Below are 17,446 nucleotides of genomic sequence, written 5' to 3' on the forward strand. Positions count from 1 at the left end.
CCAATTCTGAATTTAATAAAGCAGCATATTGATTTTTTTTTAGATGAGGTATTCAGAAAACTCAAATTATTTAAAAGCTGCATGGTCATGAGCTATCTTTAAAAGGAAATTATATTTTTATTGATTTCTCTGTATAAGAATTTATCAGTGGTTCTGACCACTTTATTTTAATACAGACCCCTTTGAAAATTTGATGAAAACTATGAACCCAGTAAGGGGAAAGGATGTACATCAACACCTGCATTAAGGCAGTATGAAGTTTATAAATTTGGGGTACCATTCACTATGGTGTAAAAGTTAGTGATTGTATTTTTATCCATTTCCCTGTTTCACAGGGAAACTGTAAACTGTTTTACAGGGAATGTTTCCCTGTTTTACTGATGTCCAGAAAGGTAGAATGGCTTGTCTCTAATGGTAGTTAGTGTCTTGATTGTTATTGGTTAGTTAGAAAACATTACAGATACGTACTTCTCTCAAGTAGCATACTAGGTGCTTGCAGGACTAGTGGGTAAGAGAGAACGTGCGACTGATTCTTGTGGGGAAAAGGACACATTTGATTGGGAGCATAATTGACTTTGGTAAAGATTGCCATTAATTTATCAGATTTCTGTAGAACCAATACCCCGGGTTTTTATTAGCACCAATCCCAGGGCTTGGTAGAAGGGTTGCACTCAACAAATATTAACTCTCTTACTGCTCCTTAGCTTTGCTGGGAATGTTTGCGCAACCCTTCAAGGCAGGTGAGGTGGGCAGGCGGGGGTCAGGGAGCTGCCAGATTAATCCTGAAACTGAAGTGGATACAGAAGCAGCAGTTTTCCTTGTTAGCTTTGGTTGCTGTCTGCAGTTGCTGTAATTAAATGAGTAAATATTTGCCTAACAATGTAATGGAAAGGAAGGCAGAATTCCTCTTTCTCTGCTAGTGTTATTTTTCCTCTGTGGTCACATCTGCCGCATTGCCAGGCCCTTTCCTGGCATTTCTGACTCACTGTGCTCTGGATTAATATGTCTTTTCATTGTCTCTCAGTAAAAATCTTTAACCTCTGAATTTTCAGAGCCTTTTAAAATACACAAGATCTTAGCTGGGTGTTAACGATTGTTAAGTTTTAGACCTTTCAACTTCCACATAAAATCAACATCAGGTCAAATAATTATTGCCATGGTATCCAGTTTATGAAATTACAGGAAAAAATCCTTTAGATTGTCTAGTCTTTGTACCTGCACATGCCAGATTATTTTTTAAAATACACTTAATAGCTTTTTCCCCATTTAAAATAATTGTATTAGTTCAGTTTTAGCCTTGCTCATGCTAACCTTTACAGCCTGGGAGCTGCAAGTAAGCAGACGTGATGTAAGGAAAGGGGAAGTTCTTGCTTTTATTTTCATTTTCACACACGCACACTCTTTTGTAGATTTCTCATATTTCACCATACGCACTTCCCACACAAAAATGCTTTCTTAGATTATGAAATACAAGGAGAAAACTCATGACAGGAAATTTATGGAGAAGCAAATGAAATGTGCCTTCATTGTTTCTGAAAAGTCAATGTTCAGTTCGAATCATTTTCATGTATGCAATATATCATTTTTTCGGGCTTTGGAGATTTTGTCTTTCGTTTTGAGAAGTTTGACAGTGATGTGCCAAGATGAGTGAGTGTGTGCGTGTATTTTGCATTTATTCACTTTGGGGTTTACTGAGCTTGAATCTGTAAATTTATCTTTTAGTTTTATAGAAAAATTGAACAGAAAGTACAGAGCATTCCCATATACTTCCTCGCTTCACTCCGTTATCCCCTATTATTAACAGCATTAATGTGGTAATTTGTTACAATTGATGAACCGATACTGATATATTATTTTTAACTAAAGTCCACAGTTTACATTAAGGTTCATTTGTTGTGTTGTATAGTTCTATAGGTTTTGACAAATGTATAATGGCATGTATCTACCATTATAGTATCATAAAGAGTAGTTTCACTGCCCTAAAATTTCCCTGTGCTCTACCCATTCATTTCTCCTTCCCTACCACCCCCAACCCCTGATAACTGCTGATCTTTTTACTGTCTCCATAATTTTGCCATTTCTAGGTGTCATATAGTTGGACTCATACAGTGTGTAGCCTTTTCAGATTGGCTTCTTTCACCAGCAATATGCATTTAAGTTTCTTTCATGTCTTTTCATGACTTGATACCACATTTCTTTTTAGTGCTGAAGAATATTCCATTGTATGAGTGTACCACAGTTTATCCATTCACCTACTGAAGAACATCTTGGCTGCTTCCAAGTTTTAACAATTATGAATAAAGCCGCTATAAACATTTGTGTGCAGGTTTTTGTGTGGACCTAAGTTTTCAACTCACTGGGGTAAATACAAAGAAGTGTGACTACTAGATCATATGAGTGGAGTATGGTTAGTTTTAGTTTTGGAAGCAGCTGCCACACTGTCTTCCAAAGTGGCTGTACCATGTTGCATTCCCAGAAGCAGTGGGTGAGTTTCTTTTGGTCCACATCCTCACCAACGTTTTGTATTGCCAGTGTTTTTGGATTTTAGCCATTCTAATAGTTGTGGGATAGTATCTCATTGTTGGTTTAATTTGCAGTTACCTAATAACATGATGTCAAACATCTTTTCATATGGCTATTTGCCATTTGTATAGTATCTTTGGTAAGGTGTCTGTTCACATTTTTTATGCATTTTTAACTGGGTTGTTTGTTTTCTTATTATTGAGTTTGAAGAGCTCTTTGTATATGTTAGATACCAGTCCTTTATCAGATAAGTATTTTGCAAGTATTTTTTCCCAGTCCGTGGCTTGTCTTTTTGTGCTTTTAGTAATGTCTTTTGAAGAGCAGAAGTTTTCAATTTTAATAAAGTCCAAATTTTTCTTTCATGGATTGTGCTTTTAGTGTTGTATCTAAAAAGTTATCACCAAGCCAAACCAAAGGTCGTCTAGATTTTCTCCTTTGGTATCTTCTAGGAGTTTTATAGTCTTTGAATTTTTTATTTAAGTCTGTGTTCCAATTTGAGCTAATTTTTATGAAAGGTGTAATGTCTGTCTACTTTGTTGTTGTTGTTGTTTGCATGTGGATGTCCAGTTGTTCCAGCACCAGTTATTGAAAAGACTATCCTTTCTCCATTGAATTGCCTTTGTTCCTTTGTCAGACTTTGCCCATGTTTTTTGTTTTGTTTTGTTTTCCCCAATCATCTTTTTCTTCTGTTCTTCAGATCAGGTAATGTCTATTTATCTCTTTCAAGGTCACTGAATCCTACTCCTTTCACTTCCATTCTGCTTTTACACCCACTTGGTGTACATTTTATTTCAGATATTTTTCAGTTTTAGAATTTTCACTTTGGTTCTTTTTTTTAAGCTTTTTTTTTCTTTGTGGAGATGTCCTATCCTTTATTATGAACAAAGTTTTCTATACATCCTTGAGCATAGTTATGATAGACAGCTGCTTTAAAATCCTTGTCTGCTAATTCTAACATCTGGGTCATCTTGGGGTTGGTTGCTGTTGATTTTCTTTTATCTCAAGAATGAGTCACACAGGCATACGTCATTTTATTGCACTTTGCAAATACTGCGTTTTTTTTACAAATTGAAGGTTTGTGGCAGCCCTGTAGTTGAGCAAGTTTTTTGGTGCCATTTTTCCTACAACGTTTGCTCACTTTGTGTCCGTATTACATTTTGGTGATTCTCGCAATGTTTCAAACCCTCCATCAGCAAAAAGATTACAACTCACTGAAGGCTCAGATGATGGTTAGTATTTTTTAGTAATAAAGTATTTTTTAAAGTATGCACATTTTTTTAGACATAATGTTATTGCACACTTAACAGGCTACAGTACAAGCATAACTTTTATAGGCACTGGAAGACAAAAAACTTCGTGCGACTTGCTTAATTGCAGTAGTCTGGAACCAAACCTGTAATATCTCTTGAGATATGCCTGTATTTTCTTGTTTCTTCATAGGTGAATAAATTTTGGATTGTGTGGTGGACAGTGCAGGTGAACCATTGTAGAGACTGGATTCTGGTACTTTCCAAAAAGTATTGACTTACCGATTATTTAGTTAACTATTTTTGCAGGCAGTTAATTTGGCTGAAGTCAAGCTGCACACTCTGTCTGCCCTGTAGAGGGCAGTAGCTCTAACTAATTCATTTAGGCTTAGCTGAGGTGGTTGTAGTTGTCCCCACAGATTCATGATTAAGGATTCAGCTTAATTTGGGCTTATTTGGGCTCCCCACTGTGGTGCTTTTCTTTCACAGATCCCCCCCCCTCAGTTTTCAGTAGCTGCGATTGCCATAAACTCAGTTCTCTGATTCTTCAAGCCAGCAAGACTTTGAGTTTCTGAATTCTCGCCATTCTATTTAGTGTGGGCTGCTGGCCTTCAAGTTAGAGGTTATAAATAACTTGGACACTCACCCTGTGCTATTCCCCTTTCCCATATCTACTCTACATCTGCCTAGTTTTGTTCATTCTCCAAGGACTTGAGGAAGCCATTCTTATATATCGTCAGTGTCTACTGGAGAGTTGGTCAAAGAGGAGCATACTAGGCGATGACCAGAAGCAGGACTGTACCAAAATTAGGAAGAAGGCAAGCAAAGGGGAAAGAAAAATGAAATAAAGCAAACACCAGTATAAAAATAGGCAGAGACTATTAATCAAGGAGGATTAGAGGATGTTTACAGGAAGGCATAGTGGCCCAGAATAACCCATCTCAGAGGAAAACATTTGTAGTGCACCAAACCAATATTTATGGCCTTTTGTAAGTATCTGAATATTTTATCTGTAAAGAACTGATTGGATCTGTTCTAAAGTATAGTTATATATGTTGCTCCTAACATTCTTTTAGACTGTAAATTTCTCAAAGTAGGAATGAAAGAAGAAGCTGGAATTTTTTTTAGGATAGATTTAGTTTGTTCCATGGAAAGAGATCTCTAACATAAACAGGAGAATTGTACCCAGATAACAATAGTGGTATAATGTTTGCATGGTCTCAATTATAGGTCAATATCTGGGTACAAACCCATTGTTAAAAGTCCCATAGTTTCTTGGCAAGATGTGGAAATGTGTGCTCAGATTGTCTTTGGGAAAATTTAGTTAGTGTATACGAAGCATCAAGCATGAAGTCCATCATACAGTAAGTGCCCCTGTATGTTAACTGTAATATTTACCTTGCAGAGTTGTTGGGAAGATTAGATACTATACGACAAGTGATGAGATGTCTAGTACTTAGTAGGTGCCTAATAAATGTTAGTGTGATGAAGCTGCTGTAACCGATGTTGTTCCCCAGTATGCAGGCTTTGCATTTCGCAGCTCTAGTGGGTGCCACTCATATCATAGTCATTGTAGATTTGTTAACCATATATATGTATTTTTTGGCAGGTGGCAGTAGAGTGCCTTGGGAAGGGACAATTTGTATTTATCTGTACAGGAACACCAATGGAACCAATAGTGATACTGCAAATTTGTAGTCTTTGCAATAATAGATGTATAGATAATTCCTCTGTATCCTTTGTGGTTAGGTCAGATGTAGGAAACTTTGTTACATTCTAACTGACACATTATAATAGGATATTAGCAAATGAGAGTGTCTTTAGAGAAAAACAACCAGAATTAATGTTAAATAAAGAACTGTTGAAAGAATGCTTTTTATGTATTTGGGAAAAGAGTCCTTAGGTCTGGGGAATTTTACAGGTTAGCTGACTCCAGATACTGGAGGGGCTACCCATGATAAAGGTCATCTGTTTTGCTCATTTTATTCTAAGAGTAAAAGATAATAGTTCACATTATTTGAAATTTGTAATTTGAGTCATCCTCTGACTCTAGAAGCAGTGACATATGTAATACAAATTCAAAGCAGTGTATGTTCTAGAAACTGTATAATCTGTCTGAGTTTGGAATGCATTTGGATAGAACTACGATTGGTAGATGGAAGACTTGGTAAGCCAAGCCAGCTCAGTATGAGAAAAAAAATCGTTAGTTTACGTTGCCTATTCACGGGCACCCTGCTTCGCACCATGGAGCATGCCTTCTTACTGAAAGTTCTTTAGCAGAAGTTAGAGAGGACCTCTTGTCAGGAATATTCTAGAGGAAGTTCTTATAGGATGAGTGGTTGGCCTCAAACAACCTTAAGGTACCTTCTAGTTGGGAGATTCTTTGATTCTATGACTAGGCAATATACTCCAGCAAATAGAAGAAGCATTTCGTTTTAAACAAATGTTTGTAGCATTGCAAATCATCAGATTATAAGAATGTCGTCTAGCCAAAATGGATTTACGTCGTAGCCTGCAGTGCAGTTCTTGGTGCCAGCATGTAGGTATTGATCAAAATGATAACTTTTAGTACTGCTTCTGTGAGTGTGACCCATTCTATGTATTATTATGTGACAAAGATTTTTAGTTATTTAATTGAAAATTGTACTTTACAATAAGGTTCACAGTGAAATTATTTAAAGCATGTTAGGGACACTGACTAACCTGTAGTTGCTTATAAATCTCTCCTCTTTGCAATAGGTGTGTTCATCGTTGCTGCTAAGCGGACACCCTTTGGAGCTTATGGAGGTCTTCTGAAAGACTTCACAGCTACTGACTTGGCTGAATCTGCTGCCAGGGCTGCCTTGTCTGCTGGCAAAGTCTCGCCTGAAACTATTGACAGTGTCGTTGTAGGCAACGTCATGCAGGTTAGTAGGGCTGAAGGGACATATTCATTCCTATTGCTTTCTTTTATCAGTTTCTAAAAATAATTCCTTTAACGTGTTGTCATGGTGTACTAGTTAATAATAGTTGAAGGTATTCATAATCTGAGGAGTCCTCTGACTCCAGAACCAATGGCATATATAATTCAAAAGGACGTATATAATTCAAAAGAACATATATTCAGAAACTGTATATCTATCTGGGATCTGTCTGGGACTTGGGATACATTTTATTGCTTCTTAAATAGCAAATTAATTTCCTTGACTTATTTGAAGTAAATTGGTTCTCTCTGTGTGCCACTAAGGAGGGTAGCAAACCCAAGCAATGCAACACATCTCCCATAATTTCTTACACACAGTAGGAGCTTGGTCAGTGTTTTGTGGGAAATGAGAAGCTCCTTTACCTTTTACCTTGCTATGTATGGTGTACAAAATAGATGATTCATTTGCAGTAATTGAAAGCTGAATATTCCTTCAAAGTGTGGCCATGAAGTGGGGACTGTCTTACTCTTCCCAGACCTCATTGGTGGGACGGAGGCTCTACATTGAGTGCATTGCCACTGACAGTACTGGGGCCCTAATCACTGTTCTCCTGACTCGTTAAGGTGGTTCCAGACTGAGAAGGGTGAAGCAGGCTGAGAAGACTTGAGGCTACTGCCACCTCCTGCACTGAGCGCTTCCAGCTCTTAGAGCTGGGATAAGGCTCAGAAAAAGGTGCACAGTTGTCCCTTGTGAATAATGCTGCTTTGAACATCAAGTACAAATTTTTGTGTGGACATAGGTTTTTATTTCCCTTGGGTGTATACCTATGAGTGTAATTGCTAGGCTATATGGTATCTCTACATTTAATTGTTTCAGAAACTTTCAGACTGTTTTCCAAAGCAGCTGAAACATTTTACATTCATACCTACAGTGTATGATGGTTCCACTTTTGCCACATCCTTGTCAACGCTTGTTATTGTGTGTCTTTTTATTATAACCATTCTAGTGAATATGAAGTAGTATCTCATTGTGGTTTTTTTTTTTTTTTTTCATTTTTTTTTTTCATTGTGGTTTTAATTTGCCTTTCCCTGATGACTGATGATGTTGAACATCTTTTCATTAGCTTGTTGCCATTGCCATGTCTTCTTGGAGAATGTCTAATTCATATCCTTTTCTCATTTTTTAATTGGGTTATTTGTCTTTTTATTATTGAGTCATAAGTGTTCTTTATATATCCTAGATATGAGTCCCTTAACAGATACATGATTTGTAAATATTTTTCTATACTTTGTTATCTTTTCATTTCTTAATAGTGTCTTTTGGAGTATGAAAATTTTAAATTTTGATGAAGCCCAATTTCAGTTGTTGTTGCTCAGGCTTTTGGTGTCATTATCTAAGAATCCATTTCCATATCTAAGGTCATGAAGACTTAGCCCTATGTTTTCTCCTAAGTTTTATAGCTTTAGCTCTTACATTTAGGCCTTTGATTTATTTTGATTTAATTTTTATATATGTTTTGAGGTACAGGTCCAAATTCATTCTTCTGCATGTGGCTATCCAGTTGTTCTAGCACCATTTGTTGAAAAGACTATTCCTTCTCCCATTGGATGGTCTTGGCACTGTTACTGAAAATCAGTTGACCATAGACACATGATTTTATTTTTGGACTTCCAGTTCTCTTCCACTGATCTATATGTCTATCCTTTTTATGTCAGTTCCACACTGTCTTGATCATCATTGCTTCTTTGTAAGTTTTGAAATCAAGAAATGTGAGTCCTCCTACTTAGTTATTCATTTCAAAGTTGTTTTGGCTATTCTGGGTCTCCTGCAGTTTGATAATTTTAGAATCTGTTTACCCATTTCTACAAAGAAGTCAGCTAAGATTCTGATAGAGATTGTTTTGAATCTGTAGGTCAATTGAAGGAGTATTGCCATGAACATGGCATGTTTTTTCACTTGTGTAAATCCTCTTTAATTTTTTCAACAATGTCTTAGAGTTGTCAGAATATGTTTTACACTTATTTTGTTAAATTTATTTTTAAGTATTTTGTTCTTTTAGATGCTATTGTGAATGGAATTGTTTTCTTATTTCATTTTCAGATTGTTCATTGCAAGTGTATAGAAATGCAGCTGATTTTTCAAAAAAAGAAATGCAATTGATTTCTATATATTAATCTTATATCCTGAAACCTTGCAGAACTCATTTATTACTTCTAATGGTTTTCTAGTTGATTACTTAGGATTTTTTATATATAACATCATGTCATCTGAGAGTACAGATAGTTATGCTTCTTTCTTTCCAATCTGGATTTCTTTTATTTATGTATTTATTTTTCTTGCTTAATTGCTCTGTCTAGAACCTCTGATGTTGAATGAAAAAGACAAAAAATGGATATCCCTGTCTTGTTCCTGATATTGTGGGGAAAGCATCCAATCTTTCACCATTAAGTATGATTATATGGGTTTTTCTAGATGCCCTTTATCAGGTTGAGGAAGTCCTCTTCTTTTCCTAGGTTATTGAATGTTTTTATCATGAAAAGGTGTTGGATTTTGTCAAGTGCTTTTTCTATGTCAATTGAGATGATCATATGATTTTTGTTTTTTATTCTGTTGATACAATGTGATATATTAATTGACTTTCAGGTGATGAAACAACCTTACATTTCTGGATGACCCTTACACTGGTCATGGCATATAATTCTTTTTATACATTGCTGAATTCTGTTTGCTAGTATTTTGTTGGAGATTTTTATATCCATATTCATAAGAGATATTAATCTGTACTTTTTTGTGATGTCTTTGTCTGGTTTTGATATAAGGATAATTCTGGCTTCATGATGAGTTGGGAAGTGATCCTTTTCTATTTTTTAGGAAGAGTTTGTGAATAATTGGTATTAATGCTCCTTTAAATGTTTGGTAGAATTCAGTAATGAAGCCATTCTGGGCTTTTTTGATGAGTAGTGTTTTGATTACTAATTAATTCAGTCTTCACTTGTTATAGGTCTATTCAGATTGTCTGTTTTTCTTTGAGTTGGTTTCGGTAGTTTGTGTCTTTCTAGGCAGTCGTCCTTTTCACCTAAATTATCTAATTTATTGGCACACAACTGTTCATGGTAGTCAATTCTCGTTATTCACAGTAGTTATGTTTTATATAGTTGCCGTGTACACTGAATTAGCAACTATTGAACCACTGCTCCCAGGGGAAATGACAGGGTGAGGTTCCTGTGAGCCTGTGGTCACAACATTTTTGTTAACTGATCAGTACATAACCTTGTTTTATATATGTTTCGTATTTAATATATATTGTTGATTCATTAGCATTAAACTCACAGCCAACAGCACTATCACTCATGCCTGAATGAAGTTTATCTAACACATATTTTCTCTGTGAGGCACATCACTGCCTTCTTGCACTTAGGGATACTGGAGAGCAAGGACTTCAGCATTATATACTTGGGGGCCATTTTAAACAGCAAAATCACCCACAAGAAGCACAAAAATGCATAAAACTAAATAGACTGCAGGAAGATCACTGTTTCTAGGATGAGAGCTGAAGCAAGAAGGCAGAGTGTCCCCTTGTTCATCCTTAGCTAGGAACGTGCATATCAGGCAGCTAAAATTTTTCTCCACTCTGCACGTCTGCAAATGACCACAAAAGTGCTGCCAGTATTGATTTTGGGGGTTACAAATAAATTTTAGCAAGTAGGTGAATTTGCAAGTATAGAATCTACACATAATAAGAATCGACTATATTTTGAACTTATATATTTATGTCCTGCCTATTTTGAGAGGTGTTAAAGTTCTTGGTGTTAAAGGCACTAATGTACCTTTATTGTAGAGAGAGCTAAAGCAAATTTGATAAAACGTAAAGAATTGGTCCATCAAGGGAACTTTAGGGTGTTCATTGTACTATTCTTGTAACTTTACATTTTATCAAATTTGCTTTAGCTCTCTCTACAATAAAAGCTGTTGTTATTGTTAAAAAGAAAAAGAAGTCGTTTCATCCCTTCTTACTCAAAGTGTGGTCCTTGGACCAGCAGCATTGGCCTCACCAGAGCAGTGGTTAGAAATGCAGAATCTCAGGTAGTCCTAGACCTATTTATTGAGAACCTACATTTTAACAAGATGCCCCAGTATGCATTTTAAAGTTTGGGAAGCAGTGGTCTAGTCCCACGTCTTATTCTCCTGACCATTGTTCATCTCTCCCCTTCCTAGGTCAGCCAGCCTCAGCCTTGGTTACACATTACAATCACCTGGGTGCTATTAAAAGTAACTACTGATGCCTGTGGCCCCCTCCAGCCTTTCTGGTTTAATTGGTTTGGTTAGGAGCTTGAGCATCACTGTGTTAATAAAGCTTCCTCGGTTGTTCCACTGTGCAGCCAAGGTTGAGAACCATAGCCTCTAATGCTTCCTCTGTCAAAGAACGTACTACTTCGAGATAGCGTATTCCATTTTTAAACAGTTCTAATTGTTATGAAATTCTGTGTTCTACTGAGGATTTAATATAAGTATTTCTCATACTTTGTTTAAAAACGAGTTGGCCGAATTACAGTTTTTATTCAAATCATTAACACGTATTATATAAAATATGCTGTACCTGTATGCATTGTGTCCTTAGAGCCATATAATTTATAATTTTTGAAAAATTGTGAACATTTTACTGTATTGTGTCCTTCTTCTTAATTCCTAGATATATAGAGGAAATTCTTTTTCTTTTCCCTCTGTTCCAGACTTCTTCAGATGCTATATACTTGGCAAGACATATTGGTTTGCGTGTGGGAATCCCAAAAGAGACCCCAGCTGTCACTGTTAATAGGCTCTGTGGCTCCGGTTTCCAGTCCATTGTGAATGGATGTCAGGTATAGGCAACATTTTATTTAATTCTCTGAAAATATTAATAGTTATTAGAGGAAATGCCTCACTTCAATATAACACTGTAGGTTTTTAATTTTATAGTACTTATTAGGAGAGGTCAATATTTAATTTTTCTTGGAAAAATATTCATAGAAAATAGTTTCTTAAAAGCTAGTAATGAACCCTGAAAACATTATGCTAAATGGAGTAAGCCAGTCACAAAAGGACAAATACTGTATGAGTCCACTTATATGAGGTCCCTCGAGTGGTCAGATTCATAGAGACAGTAAGTAGAATGGGGATTGTTGGGGCTGGTGGGGAAGAGAGAATGGGGAGTTAGTATTTAATGGGTATGGGGTTTCAGTTTGGAAATTGAAAAAGACTTCTGGAGATGGATGGTGGTTGGTTGCATAACAGTGTGAATGTACTTAATGACCTGTATACTTAAAATTGGTTAGAATGGTAAATTTTATGTTATGTGTATTTTATCACAATTTTTAAAAAGCTAGTCATGACTGTCATTCTTATTGAGTGCTTCCTATGTGCCAGACACTGTGCACATAGATTTACATTCAATATCTCATTTAATCTTCACAACTGTCCTATGAGGCAAGAACTATTATTCCCATTTTACAGGCAAGGAAACTGATTATTAAAGACATTAAGGTTACTAAGTTGTAGAGGAAGAATCTGAACCCAGGTCTGTGAGAGTGCCCGGCAAGGCAGTTTGAAACACTGAATAAAGACTCTAGGATGAGGAAGGGAGTTGGAGAATTTAGAAGATGATAAGAAATGTATTTTATTACAAAGGAACTGAATGATACTGTTGGTAGAAGTACAAACTAGCATAATCTCTTCAAGGGATAGTTGGGCAAATACATTTGTTCCCTTGAGCATAAGGAAAAGGGATATAGTAAAATCTAAGTTGTCAAAGTCTTCATGTTATTACAAAATAAAAGATAAAACATTGTAATGAATAAATCACTTTCAGGTTAATTTATTTCTGTAGCAATATATCAGGTAGTGACCCTGATTTTCCTAGCAATCATTTTAAACATCAGGCTCTTGGAGGGTTTTTTGGGTTTTTTTTCCCTCCAGATTTAAAGTGATTTATTTTCTAATAATAAAAACATAACATGTTCATTATGGGGATTTTAGAAAAATAGAGAAGAAAAATAATAAAAGTACCCTAAATTCCTACCTCTAGAGAAGGTCACTGTGTGAATTTTAGATATATATTTAAATAAATAATTGGATACTTAGATTACATAATTTTTTACTTCATATCTCAACTTTTTTCTAATTCTTTCTTCTTCAGTCATTGCTGATGACTTTTGGAAGACTCCTTAGACCCGGTCTTTTTCCTTTTGACTTAGGGATCAGCAAATTACAGCCCATTGGCAAATCTTGCCTGCTGCTTGCTCTTCTACAGCCTACAAGTTAAGAATATTTTTTACATTTTTAAATAATTAAAAAATTAAGTGAAGAATAGTATTTTATGACACATGAAAATTATATGAAATTTAAATGCAAGTGTCCATAAATGAAGTTTTATCAGAGCACAGTTACACTCATTTTATAACTGTGTTATCAAAGTTTTTCTGTTAGGTTACAAGATTCATAAACCTCTCTTGTTTCTGGAACCTCTCTCAGGTTAAGCTTTGAGGAAGAGAATCAGTAGCCATATTAGTTTGCCATTTAATTTAAAATTGTACATTTATCTTTAACTTGCAAAAACTTGGTTAATTATTGGTACTGAAAAAGTCCTCGTTTTTGTTTAATTTTCATTATAGGCGTTCTTAATGTCTACGTAAAACCTCAAAGCTATAACATTGTTAATTATGCTTATTGTTGAAATAACATTGAGGTAAATGTTTTGATAGCGTACCCATGTAACAAGGGGTTTATAATATTTTAATTGCATAGATTTTAGTAAGCAGAACTTTCACTGGACATTTGATACAGAATTGAAGGACAACTTGGCTCATTTACTAATCAATTTTGTTCATTTATAAGGGGCAAAATCAACTTATTTTCTTGTTTCTCTATGTTACTGGACAGTCGTTCCTCAAATTTCAATAAGCTTCCGTTTCATTTCCTGAATTCAGCCTCTGGGGTGCTGCACGGCTGTTGTAAAAATAACAGCAACTACATGTACAACCAGTGCAATGAAATATCCAGGAGCATGTTGAGTGTAGCTGCAGACGAGTGATTGAAAAGCTGCAATGTGTAACATGCTATTTTTCGTGTAAATGTACAAAAACTAGTTATATGAGTTCACCTTTGATTTTCTTTGAGAACTTATACAGAACATTCCTAAAACATACATTTACAAACTTTACAATATGTTAAATAATTTATGGTTCAGGTTCATCTGTATACTGCTTTTTTTTTTTTTTTTTTTTTAATTATAACCGTAGACAGCCGGGTACACAAAAGCTACAGATTACCACAACGAGATACATGCAAATCTTGAATTCTTAGAGGATATTTTTTAAAGATTAAACTTTCTTTTTAACCCATTCTATAATAAAGAGAACAAGCTGAGTAGGATAAATGACTCCATAAATCTCTCTAATTATTTCACACTAAAAATAAAATTTGAATCTACTTTATTAACAGAAAAGCAAAGGTACATGCAGAATCCTCAACTATAGCGTGTATTATCACACTACAGCGTTAAATGTAGCTGTTTTCACTGCACAACTTTTGGCAGCTAAAGCTGCATATATTATCCCACACGGATGATAGAAGGAGGCCGATCTTAACATATGCAAAGGAAATTCACAGCCTCAATAATATTCATTGTGATAGTTAATAACTCTGAAATTTCAAAACATTTTCTATTTTTTCTAATCTGAATCATCATGAATCAGGTTCCAGTTTTTTCTCTTTTAGTCCTTAGAGAAAATAAATATTAGCTGGCCCCTGGTGAAAACTCATTCTTTAACTCGGTCTGTAAAATAACATCTTGATCTTGGTGAAAATGAACTAGGTCTAAATATACAGCTTTGGGGATTTCCTCAACTCCTTTTCATTTTGTCAATGTCTTTTTAAATTGTGGAAGTCAAATATAGACTTTGTTCTGAGCCATATGACTTGGGATTTTGTTCAAATGGAATCAAATTTGAATTAGGAACGAATTAATCTAATCTACTTTTATTACAGGTGTAGGCAATCTACATACACAATCTTCCATCATTGTCAAATGTAATAACATAATGCTATGGATGATAACTAGGATTGTCCTATTCTGAATCCATATAAATGAATGGTCTGCTTGTTTTGATATAACAAAACATGGAAAATGTCTTAAAAATAGATAGGAATATAAATCTAGTTAATGTAATATATATTATAGCGGAGTAGGAGAGAATCAAGATGATTAAATGTTTCTGTAACCTCAAGGTAAGATTTTACTCCTCTGCCTAACACTACTAAATTCTTCCCTTTAAAACACAGGAATATTGTTGTTACTAAATTTTCTAAGGGACTAGGCTAAATGCAGTTTCATCATTAATGTTATTATGACTCTAAGAAGAATATTGCTCTGACTTCTTTTAATACTATTATTCCTGAGCCCTTAAGTCTTAAATTTCTGGTGGTTTCTTCAAGGCACTTAGATTTTATACACTGTCTTACTAAATATTGGGAAACAACACCACTAATAGTGATTATTACTCTTGATTCCTTTGTGGTTGGAAAGAAAATTTGTGTGAAATTGACTTTGAACAACTTTCCACCAAGGAAATCATGTTTTTAGGCTTTTGTTGCTATTAATTTTACCCTTTCTTCAGCATACTTAGCTCATATGTTTTGCTTTTTCACCAAGCTTATAGCAAAGATGAACTGCTTGGCCAGTTATCATATACATGATGGCAGGACTGGTAAGACAAGAGAGGGAAAAAGTATATAAGAAAAGAGAATGGCATAATAGAGAATAAAAGTGGTGCTTATATATTGATAACTATATCCCTCCTTAAATGAGGTTGACGTTATTACAGATCAAAGTTTTCCTTTGCTACTGTCTATATTTTACCACAACTATAAATTTTGAGACCTTACGTGATTTCCATTACTATAATGGGACAAAAGATTTTATATTCACATTCTTGGGATGGAGTCCATTTTGCTTTATAAAATGGGTGTATTCAAGATAGTAATTTAAAATAGAGAAGCCATGAGACTTAGTTTTCTACTTAGTGTAACTGAAATAAGCATGCATACTTCATTAGTTAGTATAACTGAGATAATAAGTTTACATAATATTAATAAGAACTTATTTCATGAGTTCTTATGTGCCAGGTAGTATATCACAATGCTTTATGTATATTATTTAAAGTATCTAAGTGCAACCTACCACCGTTAGTTCTACTATGCCTTGCTGTCTTGAGTTTTCTGTTATTTTTAAATTATGCAATATTATATCCAGGAGGTAGATTCTTTTTTTTTTTATCATCTTTATTGGAGTATAATTGCTTTACAATACTGTGTTAGTTTCTGCTGTATAACAAAGTGAATCAGTTATATGTATAAATATATCCCCACATCACCTCCCTCTTACATCTCCCTCCCACCCTCCCTATCCCACCACTCTTAAGTGATTACAAAGCACCCAGCTGACTTCCCTGTGCTATGCAGCTGCTTCCAACTGGCTATCTATTTTACATTTGGTAGTCTATACATGTCAGTGCTACTCTCTCACTTCATCCCAGCTTCCCCTTCCCCCTCCCCGTGTCCTCAAGTCCATTCTCTAGGTCTGCGTCTCTATTCCTGTCCTGTCCCTAGGTTCATCAGAACCTTTTTTTTTAAGATTCCATATATATGTGTTAGCATATGGTATTTGTTTTTCTCTTTCTGACTTACTTCACTCTGTATGACAAACTCTAGGTCCATCCACCTCACTACAAATAACTCTATTTCATTTCTTTTTATGGCTGAGTCATATTCCATTGTATATATGCACCACATCTTTATCCATTCATCTGTCGATGGACACTTAGTTTGCTTCCATGTCCTGGCTATTGTAAATAATGCTGCAATGAACATTGTGGTACATGTCTCTCTTTGAATTATGGTTTTCTCAGGGTATACGCCCAGTAATGGGATTGCTGGGTCATATGGTAGTTCTATTTTTAGTTTCTTAAGGAACCTCCATACTGTTCTCCATAGTGGCTGTATCAATTTATATTCCCACCAACAGTGCAAGAGGGTTCCCTTTTCTCCACACCCTCTCCAGCATTTATTGTTTGTAGATTTTTTGATGATGGCCATTCTGAGTGGTGTGAGGTGATACCTCATTGTGATTTTGATTTTCATTTCTCTAATGATTAGTGATGTTGAGCATCCTTTCATGTGTTTGTTGGCAATCTGTATATCTTCTTTGGAGAAATGTCTATTTAGGTCTTCTGCCCATCTTTGGATTGGGTTGTTTGTTTTTTTGATATTGAGCTGCATGAGCTGCTTGTATATTTTGGAGATTAATCCTTTGTCAGTTGCTTCATTTGTAAATATTTTCTCCCATTCTGAGGATTGTCTTTTCGTCTTGTTTATGGTTTTCTTTGCTGTGCAAAAGCTTTTAAGTTTCATTAGGTCCCATTTGTTTATTTTTGTTTTTATTTCCATTTGTCTGGGAGGTGGGTCAGAAAGGATCTTGCTGTGATTTATGTCATAGAGTGTTCTGCCTATGTTTTCCTCTAAGAGTTTTATCATGTCTGGCCTTACATTTAGGTCTTTAATCCATTTTGGATTTAATCCATTTTGGATTTATCTTTGTGTATGGTGTTAGGAAGTGTTCTAATTTCATTCTTTTACATGTAGCTGTTTTCCCAGCACCACTTATTGAAGAGACTGTCTTTTCTCCATTGTATATCCTTGCCTCCTTTGTCATAGATTAGTTGACCATAGGTGTGTGGGTTT

At 35.3% G+C, this 17,446-nt stretch overlaps 1 protein-coding gene across 2 annotated transcripts in view; it reads left to right on the forward strand.

Annotated features, from left to right (window-relative positions):
• The window catches only part of ACAA2 (acetyl-CoA acyltransferase 2), a 49,382-nt gene that overhangs the window by 1,429 nt on the left and 30,507 nt on the right, over nt 1–17,446 (forward strand). For both annotated transcript variants that reach the window (XM_061168928.1, XM_061168929.1), the window contains exons 2-3: nt 6,510–6,676; nt 11,404–11,532. In XM_061168928.1, the coding sequence (XP_061024911.1) occupies nt 6,510–6,676; nt 11,404–11,532 (296 nt within the window). The remainder of the gene's footprint in view (nt 1–6,509; nt 6,677–11,403; nt 11,533–17,446) is intronic.

Source organism: Eubalaena glacialis, chromosome 15 (genome assembly GCF_028564815.1).
Source record: "Eubalaena glacialis isolate mEubGla1 chromosome 15, mEubGla1.1.hap2.+ XY, whole genome shotgun sequence".
In the NCBI taxonomy this organism is placed as follows: domain Eukaryota; kingdom Metazoa; phylum Chordata; class Mammalia; order Artiodactyla; family Balaenidae; genus Eubalaena; species Eubalaena glacialis.